The following is a 22,500-nucleotide window of genomic DNA, read 5'->3' as shown; positions in this document are numbered from 1 at the left end:
TTTTCTAACACTTCCATGATTCTCTGCCGCAACTTTTGGACGCCTTCATCGTTCTCAGCTTTGTTATTAACAGCAAAGAATGGTGCTATGACATGCCCCCCATACTCCTGCTCTGAAATTATCTTCTTGATGCGCTTTTCCGTGGTCTTCACGTCCTCAAAAGGCTGATCGGCATGTGTTCCAACGATAATCACTGGAGGTCGGAGATACGGCAACTTCTTTCTTTCATTTGCGAGGTTTTTGTGAGCATCAACAGCAACTGATCGAATACAGTGTACCGAAACCATCCATGACAACAAATTATCTAAATTGCTTTCATTGTTAAAATTATCCAGCAAAATATCATCAAGTCCCTGTCTGCAACAGGGCTTTGCTTCCTCCAACAAGTCTTTATTGAGATTATACACCAAGACGTAAACTGCTCGCTGAGAAAGAAACACGGAATGTGCAGCATAATAAAGATGTTGGCCGGCAAAATCCCACAGAGTTAAAATCACTTCTTTTGTTTTGATTTCATCTTCCAGTCGGAGATCTTGCAAGTAACGTACAACTCGGTTAGCGATATTATTTGGCAAGGTCGCAGTATCTATAATTAACTCTATTTCATTGCTTTTCTCTACTAGCGCTTCATCCATGGATCTTCCCACCACCTCTGCCATCTCGCTCTTCTGGACCATAAAAAACGATGATTCAGCCTAATTTGCTGACAGCTCCACGTTTTCTTGGTCTTCCACCTCCTCTTCAAGGCTGCTCATCTGGAAACGAAAGTGGTGATTTAGTTGTTTCATTGTGAAAGAGGCTGGTGGTCATACAAATCAATTATGACTGTCCTCACCTTGAAAACTAGTTCCTTTTCGCTGTAAGAAAAGTCATCAAATTGCTACTATAAACAAAACATTCATTTCCCTTTTTCCTTCAGATTTTGAGAGCGTGTTTGCTTGACACATAACTGGCAAAATTTTGTGCTTCCAATTATATCCAAAGGCTGTTTTCTTTGAGTACAAGTTTAGGATTTCACGGTCCTCCATTATTCACGTTCAAGACTGACCGATTACACCTCAGAGGGTTGGATCGAGGATAAGATGACGTCAAAGACTCACTCGGTTAAAACGGCAGCATGTAAACGCAGCTTATTAATGGTAATGGTAATGAATTTATATAGCGCATTTTCTATTAACAAATTCAAACGCGCTTCACAAGCAAGTAATCTATGGGTTGAAATCGGACGTCAGCGCCGCCGCTGGCAGGCGCTATAAGTCCATTAGCGATCTCACCCAGCACATGAATGAAATGAGGCCTGACCACAACACCGGGAGCTCCATGCCTACTCTTGACGAAAAGTATGTGGGTTCTTTTACGTCCCACAGGATTATGAACATTGAAGGGTTGTGAGATGGGGCCTACGGTTTATAGTCCTTATCCGAGAAGACTTGAAAGTCTTAACCATTTGCGGATGTAATTACAAAGGCAGCACTTTCTCCTCAGTTATTTTAAGGCCCTGAGTGTTTGTCCGGTCGGAATTGAACTCACGACCTCCCGCGTAACAGCCCGTTGCTCAACCAACTGAGCCACCGGTGCTCGGTCAAAACACGATTTTAAGGGCGCTTTCCGTTTGACAGAACTGACCTGCCAGACGGGGCATTTGGAAGGACTAATTCTACAACGCCTTCAAATAAACACACTTCGAGGATGATATATAGTCCAGATGAATGCGAGGGATTATCATGCACGTGTTCCTTTAAATTGTTGCATTTTCTTTGCAAACTGTCGGGTCTGGCCGGCCAGTTCTGACAAAAGGAAAGAGCCCTAAGTCTGAAAGCCCGAAACTCCTGTGCTGCATATTAATTTAGGCGCGTGCACACGCATTGCATGTTTAAACTTGTGAGTCTTTGACGTCATCTTATCCTCGATCCAGCTCTCCCAAGATTTTAAAGTTAGTAATGGTGGACCATTGATTCAGAAGATTTCAGTCAAGATTAACAGGTGTCTTTTTGAAATGAAGGCTTAAAAATCGGTCACTTAGTGTTCAGTTGACATAGTTTTGAAATACAAAGAAGAAGTAGAATTGAGTTTTGGTCATAGTAGCAATTCAAGATCCTTCATTTTTAAGGCAGTACTTAAAGTATGCAGCTACTGAGACCTACAGTATCCATACTAACTTTCTGTTCCCTCCCCCTTCACTTGGTATATGTAATGTACCATGCGTCAAGAGCATGCGCAGTAAGGACACAAAGCGTAACAATTATTGCCCTCAATCTGTGAATTGCGGTATATCACGTTCAATTGCAGTCAAATCTGAGAATATTCTACACGATCCAACATCAAAAGATACAAATCTATAAAGCTGCATTTGATTACTGGTTTGAATCTGGAGCATGCGCATACAACTCCAGTCTTGTAAGCACTGTGCCACATGGCCCTCCAAAAATTGGCTAAAATGGAAAGAATTTAAATGTCCTTTCTAATGCCGGCATCATGGCACTGATATTGCTGATCTGTGGGAACAAGTCTTTGCCAAGAAATTTCCACACATCTCTCGGTGCACATGTCTCCATCAAGCCAATGATGCTTATTATTATTATTATTATTATTATTATTATTATTATTATTATTATTATTTAACACCATCACCAGTACATATTCTTGTGTGCAATAAACTTAAGCACTTACGGAAGGTTTCACTCGATTAGGTAATTACACGTCTATCATACCTGGACCTGGACCTGGACCTGGTCCAATTGTGACTCTGTAGCAGTCCAATTTTTCTTGTCTGCTTCAGTTTGGGCCAAATCATTAGCAATTAGTCGTGATATTTCTCTCTCAAACTCGGATTCTTCGAGTTTCTTTCGTTCACTCGGAGTCCAGTTCATGACATGATCCACTCCAATTTCAAATGTCGATGGATCAACTTCAACTCCAACAGTACTCTCTTGCCAAGGGTCGAAAGGCAAACCGAGAAGAGATTTCTTCAGGCTTGTTTTGCCTGCACGGTCCTGTCCAAGAAGCATGATGCGCCCACGATAAACTTCGACCTTCCCAGTTTGCATGGCGTTCTGATAAGCATACACAGCCTTTGGGCCCCGGGCTAGAATTTCCAGTGGAACAGATGACTCTGTAAAAGGACAAAAAAGTGAAGAAATGTGTATTCATCGATGACGACTTAGGTATACTCCAAGAGCCTACAGTATAATAACTGGTTATTTAATAGAAATACATGAGGCAGCTGTTACACTAGCAACCTTTGTGGCTTTCCTAATTGGTGTTGACAGTAGAATTTTCCTTGCAAGAAGGGGTTTCTCTCCACTAACTAAAACATTCACTAAATAGCAGGTAGCCGGGGAAAATTAATACTGTCTGTGTGTGTGGATAGTGAATTGAGGGAAAATAATAGCCAAAAATTAGGGTCAGTCTGCAAAATGAGGAAAAGAAATTCACAAAACAAACTGTCAACCTGACAATGGGGTTTCAAAGCAAAGCAAACTGTGTGTGAAATAAAACCTTTAATTTCAGAAACAGCCGGATAGTACATGTACAAGAAACTAAATCAAGTAGAAGGGATAAACACATATTTGAACATGAAAATTATTCGTTCTTAAAAATAAGAATACTAAATATGAAAAAACTTTAATCTTTGTTCTAAAAACATAAGGAAAAACTAAAGAAATCTAATGCAAATTGAAACACAGCTTCCATGAGGCAAATGCAAACATCCCGAAGGAAAGAAAAGCTGGCTATGACATCATTAGGCTCGTACAGTAAATGGCTGCCAATCTTCAGGGGTAGAGCGCAACCGAGCAAGGAGGTTCCTAGTCCAGTGCCGGACCTCTACCAGACCCCCTCGTGCCGAGTCAAGAAAGGAAAAAGGAAGGAACAACAAACGGCAGCCCTGGAGAGAAACCAACACCAAAACCACGGACAGACTGGCGTGACCAAAACTGCGACGCAGATTAACCAAAAATGGAAATAACAGTAAACCAAAAACAGATTACCAGGTGCACCATGAGATTTCTGAAGATACCTGGTTGCAAATTTTTTCCCCCAGCTTTTTCATTTTCTTCCATATACATGCAAGTGACCAGGAATCCTTTTTTTTAATTTAAACTATAATTTTGCTGTGTAACTGCCTCACTATAGGTGATACGTAGCACCATTACCATTACCTATTTTGCATCTGTCTTCAATCCTGACACAAACGGACACTTCCTTCCTTCGTTAGTAACAATCTTAAGTGGTCCGTCCATATTGCCCACTATACATCTAAGGCAAACCGCTTGCTGGGATTCCTTCGTAGGAACTGTGCCCAGATTACGGATGTTCGCAGTAGGCGGCTACTTTATATTGCGCTTGTTAGATCTCACCTTTCCTACGCCAGCGAGGTTTGGGCACCACAAAGCTTGGAACGCGACCTTGCCCTTCTAGAGGGAGTTCAAAGAAGGCCCACAAAATTCATTCTGCGTGACTATGAACTACCTTATCGCTTTCGCCTTATAAAGCTTGATCTTCTTCCTATCTCTTACTGGCTTGAACTCAAGGACCTTCTCTTCTTTTTTAAATGCAAACAGGACAATTTTGACGTTGACATTTCTCAGTATTTAACCTTCTCGTCTCAACGCTCATCACGTACTCGTTCAAGTCAGGCCAATATACCTCTTCCTAATTTTTGTCGTACCTCTTTATTTAGAGCATCTTTCTTCAATCGTATTGTTTCCCTTTGGAATGGTCTTCCTTCTTCTATTCGTGATATCTCCTCTGTTTCGTCTTTTAAACATAACTTATTCTCGCACTATTTCTCTAAGCTTAACTCTGATTTCGACGTCGACCGTATGCGAACTTGGAAGACATTTTGTTCTAAATGCCGCTCGTATAATATAAATTGCTGTTCTTAGTGTTTTAATGCTTCATCAGTTTTTGTGTGTGCGTGTGCGCGAGCGTGTTTCTAGCATTTGTTTTTTGTCAGGTATTTTTTTTCTGTTTTTTTAATTGCTTGTCATTGTGAGGCTGGTCTTTATATGGGACTTCGTGTCCTGTAGATCACGCCCTCAACTTTCCATCATTTGTTGTAAAGTTGTAAAGTTGATAGATAAATAAATAAATTATTATCTGGTTATATGAAAGGGATTGAAATACATTTTTCATTCATACCATTAACTAAGGTGATCATCTTTTTGAGAAGATATCTGCACTGCTCAGACCAGCAATATTTCGTTCCATAAAAGTAATGCAAAGCCTTAGCCTCATTAAGCCTTCTCTGCCTGTCCATGTTCCAGATGGCCTTGATAGCTACTGTCCACACATTGGGATAATCTGAGTCAATAACAAATGAAGGACCAAACGGTACATTGCCCAGGGCTTCTCCAAATCCAGAGTTCTTGCTGACGATCACAGGTAGCCCAGCTGAAAGAGCCTCCAGACCTGTCGAACCAAATCCTTCTGTTCTAGAGGGCATGAGTACAAGATCCACCTCAGAGATTAATCGCTTCAAAGCTTCTCGGTTTCTGATATAGCCTCTCGTCCTAAGGCGATTTTTAGGAATACCGCATTCAAACAATCGATTTGCGATCTCTTCATGTTTTCCATCGGGTGCTCCTACAAACACTAGACGAGTGTCAGGTAATGCCGCAACAGATCTTGCTGCAACGTCAAATCCTTTTAACTCAAAGTCTGCAGCATCTCCGCGACCGAACACCAGAACTGTGAAATGTTTTTGTTCCTCATAAAGTTGTTGAATACTGACAAATTCATCAATAATACCAGGAATGAACTCGAAAACATCTTGATCTTTATTACAACTGCGGAGATATGCGCGAATGGCCCGTGCCTGCTTGGGACCCACTCCTACAACGAAATCAGCCATTTTGCACAGCTCTACTTCAACATTGTGCTTTTCCTTGCCCCTTGAGATTGGATTCTTGTAAGATTTGAACATGCCTAGTTCCTCTGGGTCAGTGTGTAATACTTGAACCCACTGACATTTGTGAGAATCGCGGATAACTTGTGCTTGGCAACCAAGTTTCACTCCATGACCAACAATAACGTCAATTTGCAAATGCTCTGGTGGAAAGCTGAGTCATTCCAGCTCTTCAAACCAAATAATTCAAAGAGCTACTGGGGTCGATAATTACATTTATTATTTTGAATGGTTACCATAATTTAAATTTAGGGAATATGTTTATGGTGGTCCCCACATTGATCAGTGATTTGCACTGTCTTCAAGTGTACAAAGTGCGTAGGCATATCAAACAAATAAAGAAAGTGCTGTCAACTAATACCCGGGAATTGAAATCTTCTTTTTCTACGCGAACACAACGTAGTATCTTTTGTTCACTTCGATCCAGTTACAGAAACCAATTCACCTTGTCACGTGACTAAACAGGCTCTCTTGGAAAATTGTCCTTCCAACAGCCGATTTGCACTTGTAACGAGTCCTAATGATTTTACCTTTTTTTTTGCCTTGTGCTTCTGACGGCATCTGGCGCTCGCAGGAAGCATCTGGCGAAACAAATGAAGGCGAACAACACGTGAATCGCTCACAAGGAAAAAAAAGTAATATTACACTTTCAGTTCGAGCTAACTATCAAGATATGATACTAACTTAGCGTGTACTTTTAAGGGCGTAGACAGGGGGAGGGGTCATGGGGTGCCCCCCTCTCCCTTGTAAGTCTTTTTTTAAAGCAAACAACCTACAATATTCCGGTGGCGAAAACGCCACAATCTGGTGGGTACCCTCTGTTTGACACAGTGTGACCCCCCTTTGAAAAATCCTGGCTGCGCCCCTGATTCTAGTTTTCTACTCAGCGTTGTAAGGGTTCAGTCTCAGTGAATTAGAGTTTTGGCTTCTTTTTCCATCAAATTTTGAGCTAAAGAAGCTGCCATTCGCAGTTGATGTCTATCTGATAGAAAAGCGGTTAACGAAGTTTCTAGAATTAGATTTGAAACGATTTTTGTATGAAAGGGATTGAAATACATTGTTAATTCATACCATTAACTGAGTTGATTATATTTTTGAGAAGATCTTTGCACTGCTCAGACCAGCTATATTTCGTTTCATAGGAGTCACGCAAAACCATAGCCTGCTCAAGCCTTGTTTGTCTGTTTTTGTTCCAGATGTCTTTGATAGCTGCTGTCCACACATTGGGATCCTCAGAGTCAATGACGAATGAAGAACCAAATGGTACATTGCACAGGGCTTCTCCAAATCCAGAGTTCTTGCTGACGATCACAGGTAGCCCAGCTGACAGAGCCTCCAGACCTACCAAACCAAAACCTTTTCTTCTGGAGGGCAAGAGTACAAGATCCACCTCAGAGAATAATCCCTTCAAAGCTTCTCGGGTTTTGACATAGCCTCTTACACTCAGGCGATTTTTAGGAATACCGCATTTAAACAATCGATTTGCGATCTCTTCATGTTTTCCATCGGGTGCTGCTACAAACACTAGACGAATGTCAGGTAATGCCGCAACAGATCTTGCTACAACGTCAAATCCTTTTAACTCAAAGTCTGCAGCATCTCCGCGACCGAACACCAGAACTGTGAAATGTTTTTGTTCCTCATAAAGTTGTTGAATACTGACAAATTCATCAAAAATACCAGGAGTGAACTCGAAAACATCATGATCTCTATTACAACTGCGGAGATATGCGCGAAAGGCCCGTGCTTGTTTGGGACCCACTCCTACAACGAAATCAGCCATTTTGCACAGCTCTACTACAACATTGGGCTTTTCCTCGCCCCTTGAGATTGGATTCTTGTAAGATTTGAACATGCCTAGTTCCTCTGGGTCAGTGTGTACTACTTGAACCCACTGACATTTGTGAGAACTGCGGATAACTTGTGCTTGGCGACCAAGTTTCACTCCATGACCAACAATAACGTCAATTTGCAAATGCTCTGGTGGAAAGATGAGCCATTCCAGTTCATCATATCCAGTTAGTCGTGTTGCCTCGAGAATCGTTATACCATGACGGTGGGCTTCATTCTTATCTTCATAGGAGCAGGTCGGTAAAAAGTATGTGATTTGGACTTCAGGGAATTTGGCCAGCTGTATGGCCAACTCTCTATTGATTGTGGAAAGTCGGCCTTTACTGGATGCCCAATCAGAAGCCAAAATGGTGACTTGAACTTTGCTGGGGCCAAATTCGTGAGGTTGCTGCCATGGGGCTGATGCCATAATTAATTAAGTGTGGTGTTGACGCTAGCCCAGCTGCATTGGGTGGATGAACCTTGAGCCAGAGCTATTCTGTGTTCTTAACAAACATATAAAAAGAAATTACAGGACACATTAAAGGCGTTGAGGAGAAAAACAATGCGAATAGAGAAGGGAGTCGAGAATGTCGAGAATGGGCCAGGGAATGGCAACCTCTTCATAAATGCCAGATTCGTTTTTAAGTGCTGGCCCCTTGCTAAAAACTTAACTACTTCATACCTGGGCAACCAACGTTTAAACAATAAGAAATACTTTGGTAAAATTATATGGGTGATTAGGGGGAACGCAACTACCACTACCACTACCACTACTACTACCTTGCATACAGAACCCGCGCCCGCAGTGCGCGCGGCAGTCAAAACTGTGCTATCCTGTCAATCATTTACCTTCACCGGAAACAGTGCATTTCGGGTGGACGTAAATGACATTAATGTTGATGTGCCCCGTCGAAAGGAAGACCAAAGTCTTTATTCGGGAAGTTTCCACAACTAAATACATTATCAATACGGTTTTGCCGTCTTCTTACACTTGATTCGAAAATACCAGCCTGAATTTCTTAAAATTGTTAGAAAAAGCACAAATGACAGCCAAAGCAAAACAGCTTAAGTTCGAATTCTGCTCGCCGACAACCCAAGTTTGTTGACAAGAAAATTGCCACAAAATGTTTTTAATAAATGGATTTCTGGCCTTTTATTAATAGCACTCACGTGAATTTAAAATGGATTATCGGAAAGAAAAATTGTCAAGCTGACATATGTTTCGTGTAAACATACATTTTCAAGTACCAAAAATTTATGTAAGCACTACAAAACTTTTACTAACCATTGCCCGAAGGGACACTCTTTACAAGCTGCAAGGAAGCCGCTGATGAATCTTGCACAAAAACCTCGGCCATTAACACCGGAAAGCCAGACTTGGAGAGTTTTTCAGTGGAAGGCTCACTAAGGAAGAGCTTCTAGAGCTTGCCCTCCTTCAGGTCGCCAGAAAGGTGCAAAGAAGCTGATTCATGTCCGAAAAGAGCAAGAAGGGGCAATCAAAATTGTGTTTCTTGTACTGTGCGAGAATTTATTCAAACATTTTCCCTCACTCCCAAATAAGAACTTGCTGTGTCTTGCAATTCTACAGTGAATTGCTGTTAGGCCAATAAGAGAATCAACATCAAAGAGGCACTCCCAGGGTTTTGGGGAAGAAGAGAACATGGCTAATTTGACTGGGAAACAGAGGAACAATATCAAAATGTTTTAGGGAACAAGGGAAGAAAACCAATTTAAATTTTAGGGATCAAAAAGCTAGGAGCAAGTTTGAAAGTAATTTGGGGAACAAGGAAACACAAGCAAATATTTAAAGGGAACAAGGACCCCTCCCCTCAGGAGGGCCTCATCAAATGTTCTGCCCCTCTCATCCAACAGGTCAAACAAGCGATTCCAACAATTTTCGAAGACTCTCTTAGAGAAATAAATTATTTATAAAAGCACTTTAGCATGCGAAACAATGCTCAGATGCTTATGAGCACCCTCATGCCCATGTTTGTAAAAAAGCACCATAAAGTATTCCTTGCCGCTGGTTTAGGCATTGTTTCATCTTTCAACATTAGGCAAAACCATATCGATTCCATTCTCAGAGGGCACTGGGGAAAGAAACTAGAAGAAAAAACTGGCTTCAATCCAATTCTCTCAAGGTAATCTTTTCAGAATAGGAAAATTTTTGAGTGCCAACGTTAAGCCTTTTAAAACAAGCAAAAACAATTTTAATAGTCTTTAAATTCACAGAAAGTCAAACAACCTATTTTAGTCTCATATTCAATTAGATTTGGCTGCAATATTCCTTAAAAATATGCAGAACTATTTGCCATAAAATGTGGAACATTTCCTGCCTATTTAAATATGCCACAAAAGGGCTCCAAAAAGCAACCAGTTGAATTTTTAGATAAAGATAGTGTCTTTATGGAGGTCTGACAGAATACCTAAAAATTAAATAACTTGATGTGATCAAGACATCGAATGACCAAGCAATAAACAAACTGCAACAATGTATGTTAGGTTCACAAAGTGGAATGAAAAAAATATTCCGCAACTGATGTTTCAATATGCATTTAAATTAATTTTCTATCAACAATTCAAGGGACTGACTTTTCATTTTCTATTCACTGGTATTGATTTATGTTTCCATGATAAGTTTGAAAGTGAATCTGGCAACCACAGTGCCCTAGCAATGAAATGGGAAATAACTTTAACAAACCCTTGAAACTAACATTTTACAAGGGACACCATTGTTGATGTCCTGCGAAGAACAAAGAACAAATTGAAAGACGAGTTGGTCTGGAGTTTATCCACAATGGACAGTTAGTGGCTGCATTCATCAATGTAGAGAAGAAACACATCAAGTTTCTTCTCAAGCAACCAGGTGTTCAAGGAGCTATTCAACACTATACCTGGCCGGAAACTGAAACTCGTGGAGCCAAACAACTTGTTGAGCTTAGTACTTAAACTGGGTAGATATTTATGTCTACAAATTGTCTATTCAACCAACAGTTTCTCCTAATTTTTTGTACCATTCACTTGTTGGTTCTTTAATATAAAATCGCTAATTACGTGCTAATTCAATTAAGGAAGTCCTTTCAAATCATCAAAGTTACTTTGCGCCACCAGGAACAAACGAAAAAATACAAGCACTGAAGAACAAACTGCTCAAGAACGCACAACTCCCTTTGAAACAACAAAACAGGATCCTCGAGTCACTGAAAAAAGTGCTGCATGCTACTTGGATGTTTGCAGAACGATCGCAAGTTGTAATCATTGAAAGAAAACTCCACTCCAGATGTGATAGACGATGGTCGAGCAAGACTCGCCAAGCACGTGGAACACCCCACAGGATTGTTCGTTGTTTGGCACTGCCGATGAACGAAAATTGTTCCCCTCCCTATTAAGTTCCAACCCGATAAGACCACCATTGACAGAACAATGGGTGATTTCTGTCTCGCTGAGTTCAAAGAAGCGACGGTCAAGAGAGTCACAAGAGAAGGCTGAAGCGAATGTCCACCGATCATAACCAATCAGAATGTAAACAATTGTCGTGACGTCGGATAGCACAGTTTTTCCCGCTCGCTGAATTCTGATTGGTCAGTTTAAATTTCAGTAGCTCTCGCCGTATGCAAGGTACTACTACTACTACTACTACTACTACTACTACTACTACTACTACTACTACTACTACTACTACTACTACTACTACTACTACTACTACTACTACTACTACTACTACTACAATACTTGAGAGAAGGATATGCTAACTTTTTTAAAAGCTATTATTGCGTAGGACTTCTTTATTAGGGGGGGGGGGGGGGGGAGGGGGCGCCCCAAGAGAAAAAATGAAACTGCATTTCAAATGGCCTTACCCTTTATGCTTTTACATGTGCCTAAACCAACCCACACCCCACCCCTCCTCCCCCTCCAGAACTGTGTTTTCTGCTCTCGTTTTGTTACCCGTCTTCTGAAGGTGCCTCAATCCAGTTTCAAGGATTGACTGTTCAACACTTTTTCACAGAATCTTTCCTTACAAGTTGCTATCATTATGACTTGTAATATTAGATCACTATAGCAACAAGAAAGTCATCTATAAACTGAGTAACTCTGGAAAGAGTTTCAATTTAGCCTGCTGATTTGCTTTCCAGTGAGAAACAATGGGCTTCGCTGAGTTAGTTAGTGATACAAGTATTTAAAGACAAAATATGGTGTCTTTAGAAAGATCTTCTATCATTTCTACATAATCTTGCTAATGCCCACTTCCAGACATCACTCCTCAGACTGGCATAAGTAACTTGTGGATAATCCTGTTCTTAAAAATGAGTTCTTTTGGAAGCACACCACATGTGTGACAGTCAAATCGTACAATCATGTTTTGGTATATACCTGCACTACAACTTGGGTAAAGAAGTTTCCTCCTTTCAAGAAATCAAAACCAAAAATAAACAGTGTGAGATTTAACCACTACAGCAGAGACAAGAAGGCATTCAACTTTAAGAGGTTATGCTCAATTATGCAGGGCTTCTGATAGGATGCAGAAAAAAATTAAAGATTATGCGGAAAGTTTTGGCCATATTATGCGTAAACATCCGTTGATTATGCGGTAATTACACCGGATTATGCGGAAATTTAAACAATTTATAGAACTAATAATTACGTGTACATGTAGGTCCGTCCAATGTATTTACATGCTTAAGGTAAACCAGGACTCGAAATTGCGACCAATAAAGTCGCATTTACGAATGAAACTTTTCCCTTTGTGATTAAGATATCTGGACGAGTCGCCAATTTGCGACCAGCTTTCACCGTTGAAATAAAACTTTTGCTAAAATAAATAAAACGATAAAAAAATATTTTGTTTCTCGTCATGAATTTTGTTTGAATTTGGAGCAAAAATGTGATGTGGTTGAACCACGATCCATTCCCTCTATCATTCACCATTTTCAGCGGTTTTTTACACATACGTATTGCGGGCTCCTATTTTGTTTTGTACAACTTCATTGCAATGATTGTCCCTACTCTTAAAAATGAAGCAATTTAATTTGCTATTATAACTTGCAGCAAAATTTTCAAATTTAATTTGCATCTTTGGCTAGATTGCAGAATACCCGGCCCACCAAATGTCCTACTTAAAAAAGCTGCCACCGCGGTCCCGCAGTCGTGTTAAACAATGCTGCTTCCGCGTCCACTAAATGTCTTACTTAAAAAACTGCCACCGCAGTCCCGCAGTCGTGTTTAACAATGCTGCTTTTCCGCAGTAGCATGGGACAGAAAATGATTTTCATATAAACAACTCTGTTCCTAAACCGGGTATTCTGCAATCGCTCCACCTCTTAAATTTCATTCTGCTGTTCCGCGTTAACTACACCTTTCACGAGATCGTGTGAAGAAGAAGGGATTCGTTTACTGATTAAGCCTAAGCGCTCGTTTCAGTGATTAGGTGTGAGGACTCTCCTAAAATTTTAGCTTTCATTTTGCGTTTCGGTTAACTACACTTTTCATGAGATCGTGTGAAGAAGAAAGCACTCCTTTACTGATTAAGCCTAAGCGCTCGCTTCAGTGATTAGGCCTAAGCATTCTCGTAAAATGTTAGCTTTCATTTTGCGGTTCGGTTAACTACACTTTTCACGAGATCGTGTGAAGAAGAAAGCACTCGTTTACTGATTAAGCCTAAGCGCTCGCTTCAGTGATTAGGCCTAAGCATTCTCTTAAAATTTTAGCTTTCATTTTGCGGTTCGGTTAAGTACACTTTTCGTGAGATTGTGTGAAGAAGAGAGCACTCGTTTACAGATGCCATGATTTTTTATGTGAGTCGCAGATCTACTGTAATTTAAATGTGAGTAAGAAAGGCTTCAAAAATATGTCCGTATCACCGCGAACCATATAGAACGGATATATTTAACAATTATTCGCCGAAGGCGAAGTGATTATCGGTGATTATTAAATTCTCAACCTCGGATAATGCATTTCGCGTGCTCTGATTGGTTCACTCAATCTCGGTTATCAGCTCATATACCTTGGTTTGACCTTATATGGTAAATGATTGCGTTAAGCGTTGCTAAACTAAAAATGTTTTCGTCGGAATGCCAAATTTCTCTTTGAATAAAGCCAAAAAGGAGAAAAAAAACCTTTTTTTGTGGAAAGTTTGGATCAATTCCGACATTTAGAAGTACGCGAAAAGGCAAGAAATGTTTTTGTGATGAGCCTGTGTCTGTCTGACAACAAGGTATTACACAGCATTGCATCAGTTCTCATCAAGTTTTTTTCGATTTCGCTCGGATTTGCTCGCTTTTTCCGCTCGTATTTCGTACTTCCAAATTTTTGGAGTTAAAGGGATTTAATAAAACAATTATTCCATTCGCGCTTGTTGGATATGAGACTGGTTATAGCCAACTCGGCGCTACGCGCCTCGTTGGCTATTTACCATCTCATATCCAACGCGCGCTTATGGAATAATTGTTAAATATTCACCGAGACGAAGTCGAGGTGAATATTCGCCAATAATCATTGAGCATGAGGCGAATAATTGTTTTAGTATCAATACACAGGTGATTATTTCAAAAAAGAGAAAAAAAAAACATTTCAACACAAAATCATCTTCACTTACAGTGGCAAAATGACTACTGGCAGCCATTTTGTCCGTCGAGGTGATTATCATAATCACCTGTGTATTTATACTAAAGTGAAATAAACATAAAGAAAGGCCATGTACATGTACTTCACACATTAATTATTGCTTCATTACACACAAGAATGGAACTTTTCGATTTAATACAATAACAGAGCTCTCAATTCTTAAATTTCCAAAGAGTGAGATGCTTGCTGAAGATAGCGACAAAGGCACAAGTGTCCTGTGTTTTTTGTGCCGGAGGCACCAAAAATTTATCGGGCGGTCTGGGAGCATGCTCGAAAATTTTTTAATTTGCACTTCTCAAAGTGCTGGAAATGCACCGTCAAGTCTGCAATTTTGGTTTTTTCATGCTGCTTGCTAAGAGAGCCCATCTTATTATGGTCAGCCTGAGCTAACATATCAGCCTATACTTTATACATTAACGGGTGAAAGTCCTGAAGAAACAAGAACATTGCTTGCACATGAACAGACTGAACATTGGCCGAGGTTCAGTACCAGTGAAGGAACAAATTCAGAATTCATGAGCACTTCTGAAAGTTTTAAAAGTAGAGTTACATTGTACCTATGAGAAAAGTGCCAATGCATGAGAAATGCTCCTGTCGGCATGAGAGCGTGAGATTGCATCGAAATGCGCTAAACTAACGCTCAATGCGTAGGACTTGAAAGCTCTGCAATAAATCAATTGTTTGCGACCTGATCTCTTTCACGATAACATAACTAAATCATTGGTGTGACATCAAATTATTTTCGGTGATCATGAGCAGTGTTCAATGGAGTTTCCAAGACAAATTTTCTTCTCAATAATGAACCCAATATCTCAAACACGTTACTGACCTCAACGAAGTCCCCTTATTGTTCTTACTATAGTAACTTTTTGTGATTGAACAGCCCATGCACAAAGGGAGCTAATCTGAGGTCCACTGTTTGTATCCACAAACATGGCCATGATTTTTTGGATGAAATTGTAAGGGCTACATATGAGTACGTCAATTATCGTTGTTCCATAGTGAATGTGAACGTGTCAAATGAATGCAGCTATGTATTAGTAAAATTAAACATAAGACGTTAAAGTTAAAGTTAAGTTTAAGTTAATTCAAGTTCAAGTTCAAGTTAACAGCTGGTTACAATTATTATTAATGTTATAGTTAAGACTATTAATATAATTTCAGTCGGTTATAAAACTCTCACAGCGCATTTAGCATAAGAGGCTAATGGAGACAGCGGAGAGTAAAATAAATACATCATGTATGGTATTAATAAGCAAAATAAGTAATAAAATACATGTAAATACATAAATAAACAAATAAACAAACACAATGAGAAAATCAAGAACACTTAACTATAGATCTATAACAATTAACAATAATTAATATTTGGAAAAATAATTAATCAATTGAGAGACTTCAATATACTTACCTTCGCGTTCAAGAGTATTGAGAAGTATTTTCTTGATAGCTTTACGAAATTTAGATCTACAAAAAATCTAACACTACAAGGGATAGAGTTCCAGATCAACACTCCGATTCTTGCAAAATAGGTTTTGATTCCCGCAGTTCTTGTAGCCTTTACATAGAACAACTTTCTTGAGGATGCTCTAGTGTTGTAGTTGCAAACTGTACTAGTTTTGGTAAATTGATTGAGAACATTAAATAGTACCAGCTTGACCATTAATGTCATACATAAGATAACTAGCATATTGAAAAAAATAAAATGATGAGGGAACACAGTTTGCTCTGACAAAAAAGGGAATTGTATCCTCATGAGCACTACCAAAAAAAAAAAACAAATGAAGAGTGCACTTTTGCAATTTAACCTATAATTGCTGTTAATGAACTTGTCCACAGTTGCCCCAAGAGCAAACGCAGTTAGATAGGGAGTAATTAGAGTGTGATAGATATCGAGTTAAAAGAAAGGATTATTTTTAACACGTACTGATCTTCTAATCTCTGAAGTGAGCCATAGCTTAGCCAAAAGTTCCACTTTCCTAGTACATAAAACTTTCAAAGGAGCTTATCATTTATTATGCAATTAAGAGATTTATGAAACTTAGAAAATGATTGGTCTACATCTCTATCACCGCAAATATTGTTCCAATCAACTTGTTGTAGATCTGCTGGAAAATGATCTGAGTTGAAATTGCTATAGTCTCGTATTTAAGGGTGAAGAATCTCGTACAAGCGTCTTAATCAAGCAGACTAGTGAAAAATGATCTGTTATATTGGTAACAGTATTCCCACTGGCAATATTGTTTTTGAGATTATTTGAGAAAACGTTATCAGTCAATGTCGCAGAAGTGCCATATACTCTTGTTGGTTTATCAATAAGAGGAAGAATGGAGAAGATTTGCATGCATTGCAATAAAATCTTGCTGTAGTTGCAAGTTTCATATTTAAGTAGAAGTATATTGAAGTCTCCCATAAAAAAACGCAACCCACAACGCTTGAAAAGAAGAACTAGAAACACATTCTACCGCATGATGATTACACCTTACACTGTCTAATGAATAAGCCAACACCTCCTGCAGATAGAGGAATAAGTCAGTCTCGCTTCAGCAGGGAATCCACTGGTGGCACAAAATTGTGATTTAAAGTGGCTCTAACCAGTTTCAACACATTGAAGACACACTCTCTTTAGAGAGATTGGCACTACACACTGTGCAATGTCATGGTATCATACGACACCCCGTTTGTTGCTCAACAAGATGTGGTCATTATTGCGATGTAACAAATTACCTTGTCAAGGGAAAAGCCCAGCAAAAACAACCTATAGTTTGGCTTAAGTTGCTCATATCTCATAAACAAACTCGGTGACCCCCATTTTTTATTACCGGAAAGTGATCAGAATGCCAAGATGAAACTTTCTGCAAAGTTTAAAAAAATTCTGTACCGCAGAATCAGAGCCACCTTTAAAAGTCACAGATTTGAGGAAGCTCTGAATTGGCTGTACAATTTAGAGAAGGTTTCATCTTGGCTTCCTGATTCCTTTCCCGCATTAATATAAAAATTGGGGGCCATTGGCTTTGTTTTTGAGATGTGTGAAACTTCAAGACAAAATAAACATGGCATCTGACAGGATGCGGCGATGTGGATCCGCATGATTCCCTAAAATCTGCATCCTCCTCATAATTACGATATTTTTCACATAAAACAGAAGAAATGCCTGATATTAGTGATGAAACAGCTGCTTGCCATCGTCACAAACTAAAAGCCAAAGAGAGTGACTTTTTTGAAACGCTTATTTTCCTGAAAATCGAAGAAAACACGCCATTTCGTTTGCAAACTGCAAGTTTCCATGCATTTTTCAGCAATGAGCCTGGACACTAGTTAAACCGTGTTGTAAATTATAATTTCATAACATAACCTGGGCTCAATAATTAAAAAAAAATCTGGTTGCAATTTTGTGGCAAGATATGAGAATTTAGTCACACGTTATAGTTGCAAATTGAATATCGCAGGGAAAATAGGAGCCTGCAATATATATGAGTAAAAAAACGCTAAAAATGGTGAATGATCGAGAGAATGGATCGCGGTCCAACCACATTGAAATTTTGCTCCATATCTCCAAATTGAAACGAAATTCATAACAAGAAACGAAACAATTTTTATTGCTTAATTTATTTTAGAAATACTGTAGTTGCGGCAAAATGCCAACTGCTACCCCCTTGTTTCAACGGTGAAAGCTGGTCGCATGGCGACTCCTTTAGATATTTTGAATCGCAAAGGGAAAACATTCAGTCGCAAATGCGACTGTATTGGTCGCAATTTCAAGTCCTGACTGATGACCATAAGCATGCAAATTCATTGGACGGGCCTAATTATTTTTAACAGTTTTATAAATTGTTTAAATTTCCGCATAAACCGGTGTAATTTCCGCATGATCAACGCATGTTTACGCACAATATGGCCAAACTTTTCTGCATAATCGTTAACTTTTTTCTGCCTCCTATCAGAAGCCCAGAATAAAGGGTGTTATTACAGGCCTTTCATGTTTCCACGGTCACTTATTACGTTACCACATTACAGCATCTTGTTCAGCAATAACTGGTGTTTCTTATGGTACCATAACATGGCTAATACATGATACAGCATTGCAGTGCCAAACCGTCTAATAAGAACTTTACTTGATAGCTTTGAGACCAGCTTGAGCCACCTTAAAACAATAACAAAGAGATTTTTAACCCTTCCCCGCCGTTTCCACGGTGACTTATCACGTCACCACAATGACCGCAACTTGTTCAGCAATAATTGGTGTTTCGTATGGCACCATAACATTGCTAATACATGACACAGCATTGAAGTGCCAAACCTTCTAATAAGAACATTACTTGAAAGCTCTCAAACTAGCTAACCCTAACCCTAACCTTAAAACATTAACAAAGAGATGTTTAATCCTTCCCCACTTGGGAGTCAGAGTTAGAAATTTTACTCTGGCTAACAACGGATGATTTTACTCGCCAATTTGGGGCACTTTAGGTGTGAATGGGTTGAAGAAAATGTGAAAGAGTTGAGAAAATACTGATAAACTCACCTGAATTCTCAGCTGTAGAAATTAACCTTTAACTGGTGGAACTGCTGCCTTCCTCACAATCCTTTTCTTTTAAGCCAAAACCACCCTAAAAAACGCACACTTATCAGGGGCTGTGGAGTACGTTTAAAAGTAAGGGTGCCAGGCTTTCGTATGTATCACTGAAGTGTGAGGGGAGGGGGGGGGGGGGGGAGGAGGTTTAGGGGAATACATATAATAATAATAATAATAATAATAATAATAATGACATCAGCATACGGACAGAACATAACATCGAGGCTAGGAGGCCAGATCTAGTGCTTGTTGACAAAAGCAAGAAAAGCTGTCATATAATAGACGTGGCAGTTCCAGAAGACAGTGGAGAAAAAAAAAAGGAAGCCGAGAAGGTTGAAAAGTATCAAAATCTGGCCAGAGAATTGAGGAGAAAGTGGGAATTGAAAACTAAAGTCGTACCAATTGTACATGTATTTGGGGCTTTAGGAACAGTGCCATTGCAACTGAAGGGCAACTTAAAGGGCATAGGAGTAGACACATCAATTACCTTAATCCAGAAGTCTGCATTGCTGAAATCAGCAAGGATACTAAGAAAAGTATTGGAAATGTAAAGGACAGCAAAAAGAAACATTTTGGTGTTCCTTGGCAACTTGTTGTTACCTGACACCAAACCTTAAGCTGAGTAGTATGACTATAAAATAATAATAATAATAATAATAATAATAATAATAATAATAATAATAATAATAATAATAATAATAATAATAATGATCAACTGAAATCAGAGCAAATCAAACTAAATGTTAGGTTTTGAGGAGAGGAGAAAACCTAAGTACATGTACCCAGGAAAAAAAACCCTCACGGCAGAATAGAGAACCAACAAACTCAACCCAGAAACACGTATGGCGTCAAATCTCAAATTGATCCCGGGCCACAATGGTGGAAGGCGAGTGCTCTCACCACTGCGCCAGTCCTGCTCCCAACAACACCACAGGAGAATGGAAGGGGGGGGGGGGGGTCCCCTAAGCCCCTCCTTCTCCAGAGCCTCTGCTTATCTGCTTATTCAAAGTGTCTATAGCTTGGGAGTGACAGATTAGTTAAATTTTACTTTAATTTGTACTCTCTTCAGTTTTAAAACCAACCTGGCCATGCCATTACATTCCTTTCACCATTAACTTCGCCTATTCCGTACAAAGGTACATTTTATTATAATATTCCTCGATTTGAGACAGAGGCACCCAACGAGAATATAGTTCAAAACCACTTAAACACGAAATTGTTAAACATTTTTTTAGTTTTTAAACGGTAGATATAGGCATATTTTCATTCCCTCAAAATTTTTCATCTGTTTGGATTTCCTAGCTAAAAGTCTAGTGATCCAAAAACTATAGGAATCAAAACTTACCTTTTCCACTTTCAGCCAGAAAAAAGGCTTCTGAAAATTCTAGGTGACCTTTTTAGGGTAAACATCCGTTAAAAATGGGCAATTATACCATTTATCAGATACACCGAAAATCCTAGGAGAGGCAGGCAAGCAAGAAGTTTACAACAAATGTTCCGAAAATCCTAGACCTCAAATCGTCCTCCGAACAGATATTTTCTGAAAATAGACGTTAGGTGCCCCCGTTGAGAGGACTGTTGGTTGATACAATGGTGAGGGCAGCCTGTTTCGAACAACATATTTACACGCCGGTTCATTACAAAAAAAATACACACGTATAGAGATGAGATTTGTTACTTAATAATGCATACCTTGCACAAAATGTGATGGATGTTTTATTCTAGCGAAAACGATCGTTAATCTGCGTACAGAAAGCTCTTCAAGGCCTTTCAAACAAAAATGAAAGTGAAAGAGGTATTTTCGAATTTCACGCAATCATCATGCATATCATGAGTCACGCGATACTAAATTACGATGAAATGTTAGAGAAAATTACACTGGGCATGGTAAAACGTGTCAGCTCGATTAGTAAGGATAAAATGATCTCCAAACATCTATAACATAGCCTAGATCTTTCCACGAAGCATGTCCTGGCCGAAGCACCGAGGCAAACTCAACAACATTGAACTAAAGTCGACCTACATGTAAAGGGTCTGACATTCTCTTGAGTGGATTGATCTTATTCCCTGTAAAGTCACTTTTTAGTTACTTCACTAGCTGAGAAAATAAATTCCGCCTTTTTCTGCAATCAGCTGCCATTGCAATCATACGTATATTAACGTGGAAATATGTAATTCCAACTTACCAGAATGCAAACTAACCAGCTAAAATTTGCTGGATACTCGGCTCTATCGCTGAATCATTTGCGAAGCGGGATCGGTGTCAGTGTTAAGTTTATGCATTAAATTACATATAAGACACAAACCTTCATCAAAGCTACTGCTTGTCAAGGAACATCAACGTCCTCTGCATACGTTTGTAAAATCAAAAAGAAGATCTGAGCCGTATCCATTGCCGCATCCAGACAGTGAGTGGATGACGTGAAGACACTAGACCCATACCTCGCTGAACAACCTTTGTTTCGCGGAACAAGGATTCTGATAATTGATTCTGATTGGCTACCTCTCCGACATATGCAGCAAGTGTAGCAACGTATTTCATTGGTTGATCAGACAAACACCGAATTAATATTTCATCGGTTGATTATCATCTTTCATCAGGTCAATGTTAGCCACTATCAAAAATACCATATTTTGCCTCCACTACTCAACCGGACACTCAAGCTAGGTGATATATGGGCACGTTGGCCAGCCAAGCCACCATGCAGTTTATTAAGCATTGGAATAGGTACAAAAATATTAATACACCAATTGTAAAATAAAAAGAAAAGCAATGCACCAGAGTCGGACACGAAAATCCCTAAAAAAAACCAGCAGGTGGAAAAAAGCGGGAAACGTGTATCCCCGACCGAGGCAGTCGAGCGACCCTTGGGGTTCTAGGGTATTCTATTTGAAAGGCACTACTTACAATGTTAAATGAACGCTATCATATAAAGCCTAACGAAGGCAATAAACACTAATTCAGCTCGATATGGCAAAAAAAAAAGAAACAAACAGGAATTGTGCATGCGGCGAAGGCTGACCGTAGAATGCCTTACTTGCTAATCAATCGCCAAATACACACCACGATCACGTGGCACTCCAAGCGCCTGCCGCTCACAACTAGGGGCCCGTTTCTCGAAAGTCCCGAAACTTAACGGGCCATTTTCGGGTGTCACAATTCTCTTCGTATCTCAAGAACGGAGACAATTTAAGTTTTCAAACTTCATAGTAATTTTTCTTATTGTTACCTTTAAAACATGTTAAAAGATCGGCTTTCCAAAACAAGCGGTTGCCAGTTTCACAAATGGCTTTTCGGGCCCGAAAAGTTATCCGGACTTTGGAGAAACGGGCCCCAGGCCTCTGCTACGTGACGGCAAAATATCAATTTATGCTAATCAGGATGATCACAAATTACATAATACTCTTTGTTTGTCCCTCCAAAATTTTGCATTAGCACTGTTTTTATTTTCTCTTGGGACTACGCTAAACGGGAAAAGTCGGAGTGAAATTAGGGTTTTGCCAAAAATGCAATTATGATATTAGCAATAAATGATATTAGCTCATTTCTTTCCTGCTAACTCCA

The 22,500-nt window shown here is 39.5% G+C and overlaps 1 protein-coding gene and 1 pseudogene across 3 annotated transcripts in view; both read right to left on the bottom strand.

Moving 5' to 3' along the window:
- LOC138050921 (uncharacterized) overlaps window positions 1–659 on the bottom strand; it is an 11,413-nt pseudogene extending 10,754 nt beyond the window's left edge.
- LOC138051655 (uncharacterized) overlaps window positions 1–21,369 on the bottom strand; it is a 91,844-nt gene extending 70,475 nt beyond the window's left edge. Inside the window, exons 1-6 of one of the 3 annotated variants that reach the window (XM_068897908.1) lie at window positions 21,242–21,369; window positions 18,885–18,969; window positions 18,459–18,506; window positions 6,980–8,244; window positions 6,439–6,489; window positions 2,724–3,112 (exon numbers count right to left, since the gene is read on the bottom strand). In XM_068897908.1, coding sequence (XP_068754009.1) covers window positions 2,724–3,112; window positions 6,439–6,489; window positions 6,980–8,168 — 1,629 coding nt within the window. In that variant the 5' untranslated portion in view covers window positions 8,169–8,244; window positions 18,459–18,506; window positions 18,885–18,969; window positions 21,242–21,369. Of the gene's footprint in view, window positions 1–2,723; window positions 3,113–6,438; window positions 6,490–6,979; window positions 8,245–9,026; window positions 9,204–18,458; window positions 18,507–18,884; window positions 18,970–21,241 lie in introns of all 3 variants that reach the window. The other 2 variants (XM_068897909.1, XM_068897907.1) reach the window with 2 other exon arrangements.
- Window positions 21,370–22,500: the final 1,131 nt, after the last annotated feature.

Source organism: Montipora capricornis, chromosome 6 (genome assembly GCF_036669925.1).
Source record: "Montipora capricornis isolate CH-2021 chromosome 6, ASM3666992v2, whole genome shotgun sequence".
NCBI lineage: Eukaryota > Metazoa > Cnidaria > Anthozoa > Scleractinia > Acroporidae > Montipora > Montipora capricornis.
Note: the sequence above shows the minus strand (reverse complement) of the source record. Positions and strands in the feature narration are given on the sequence as shown.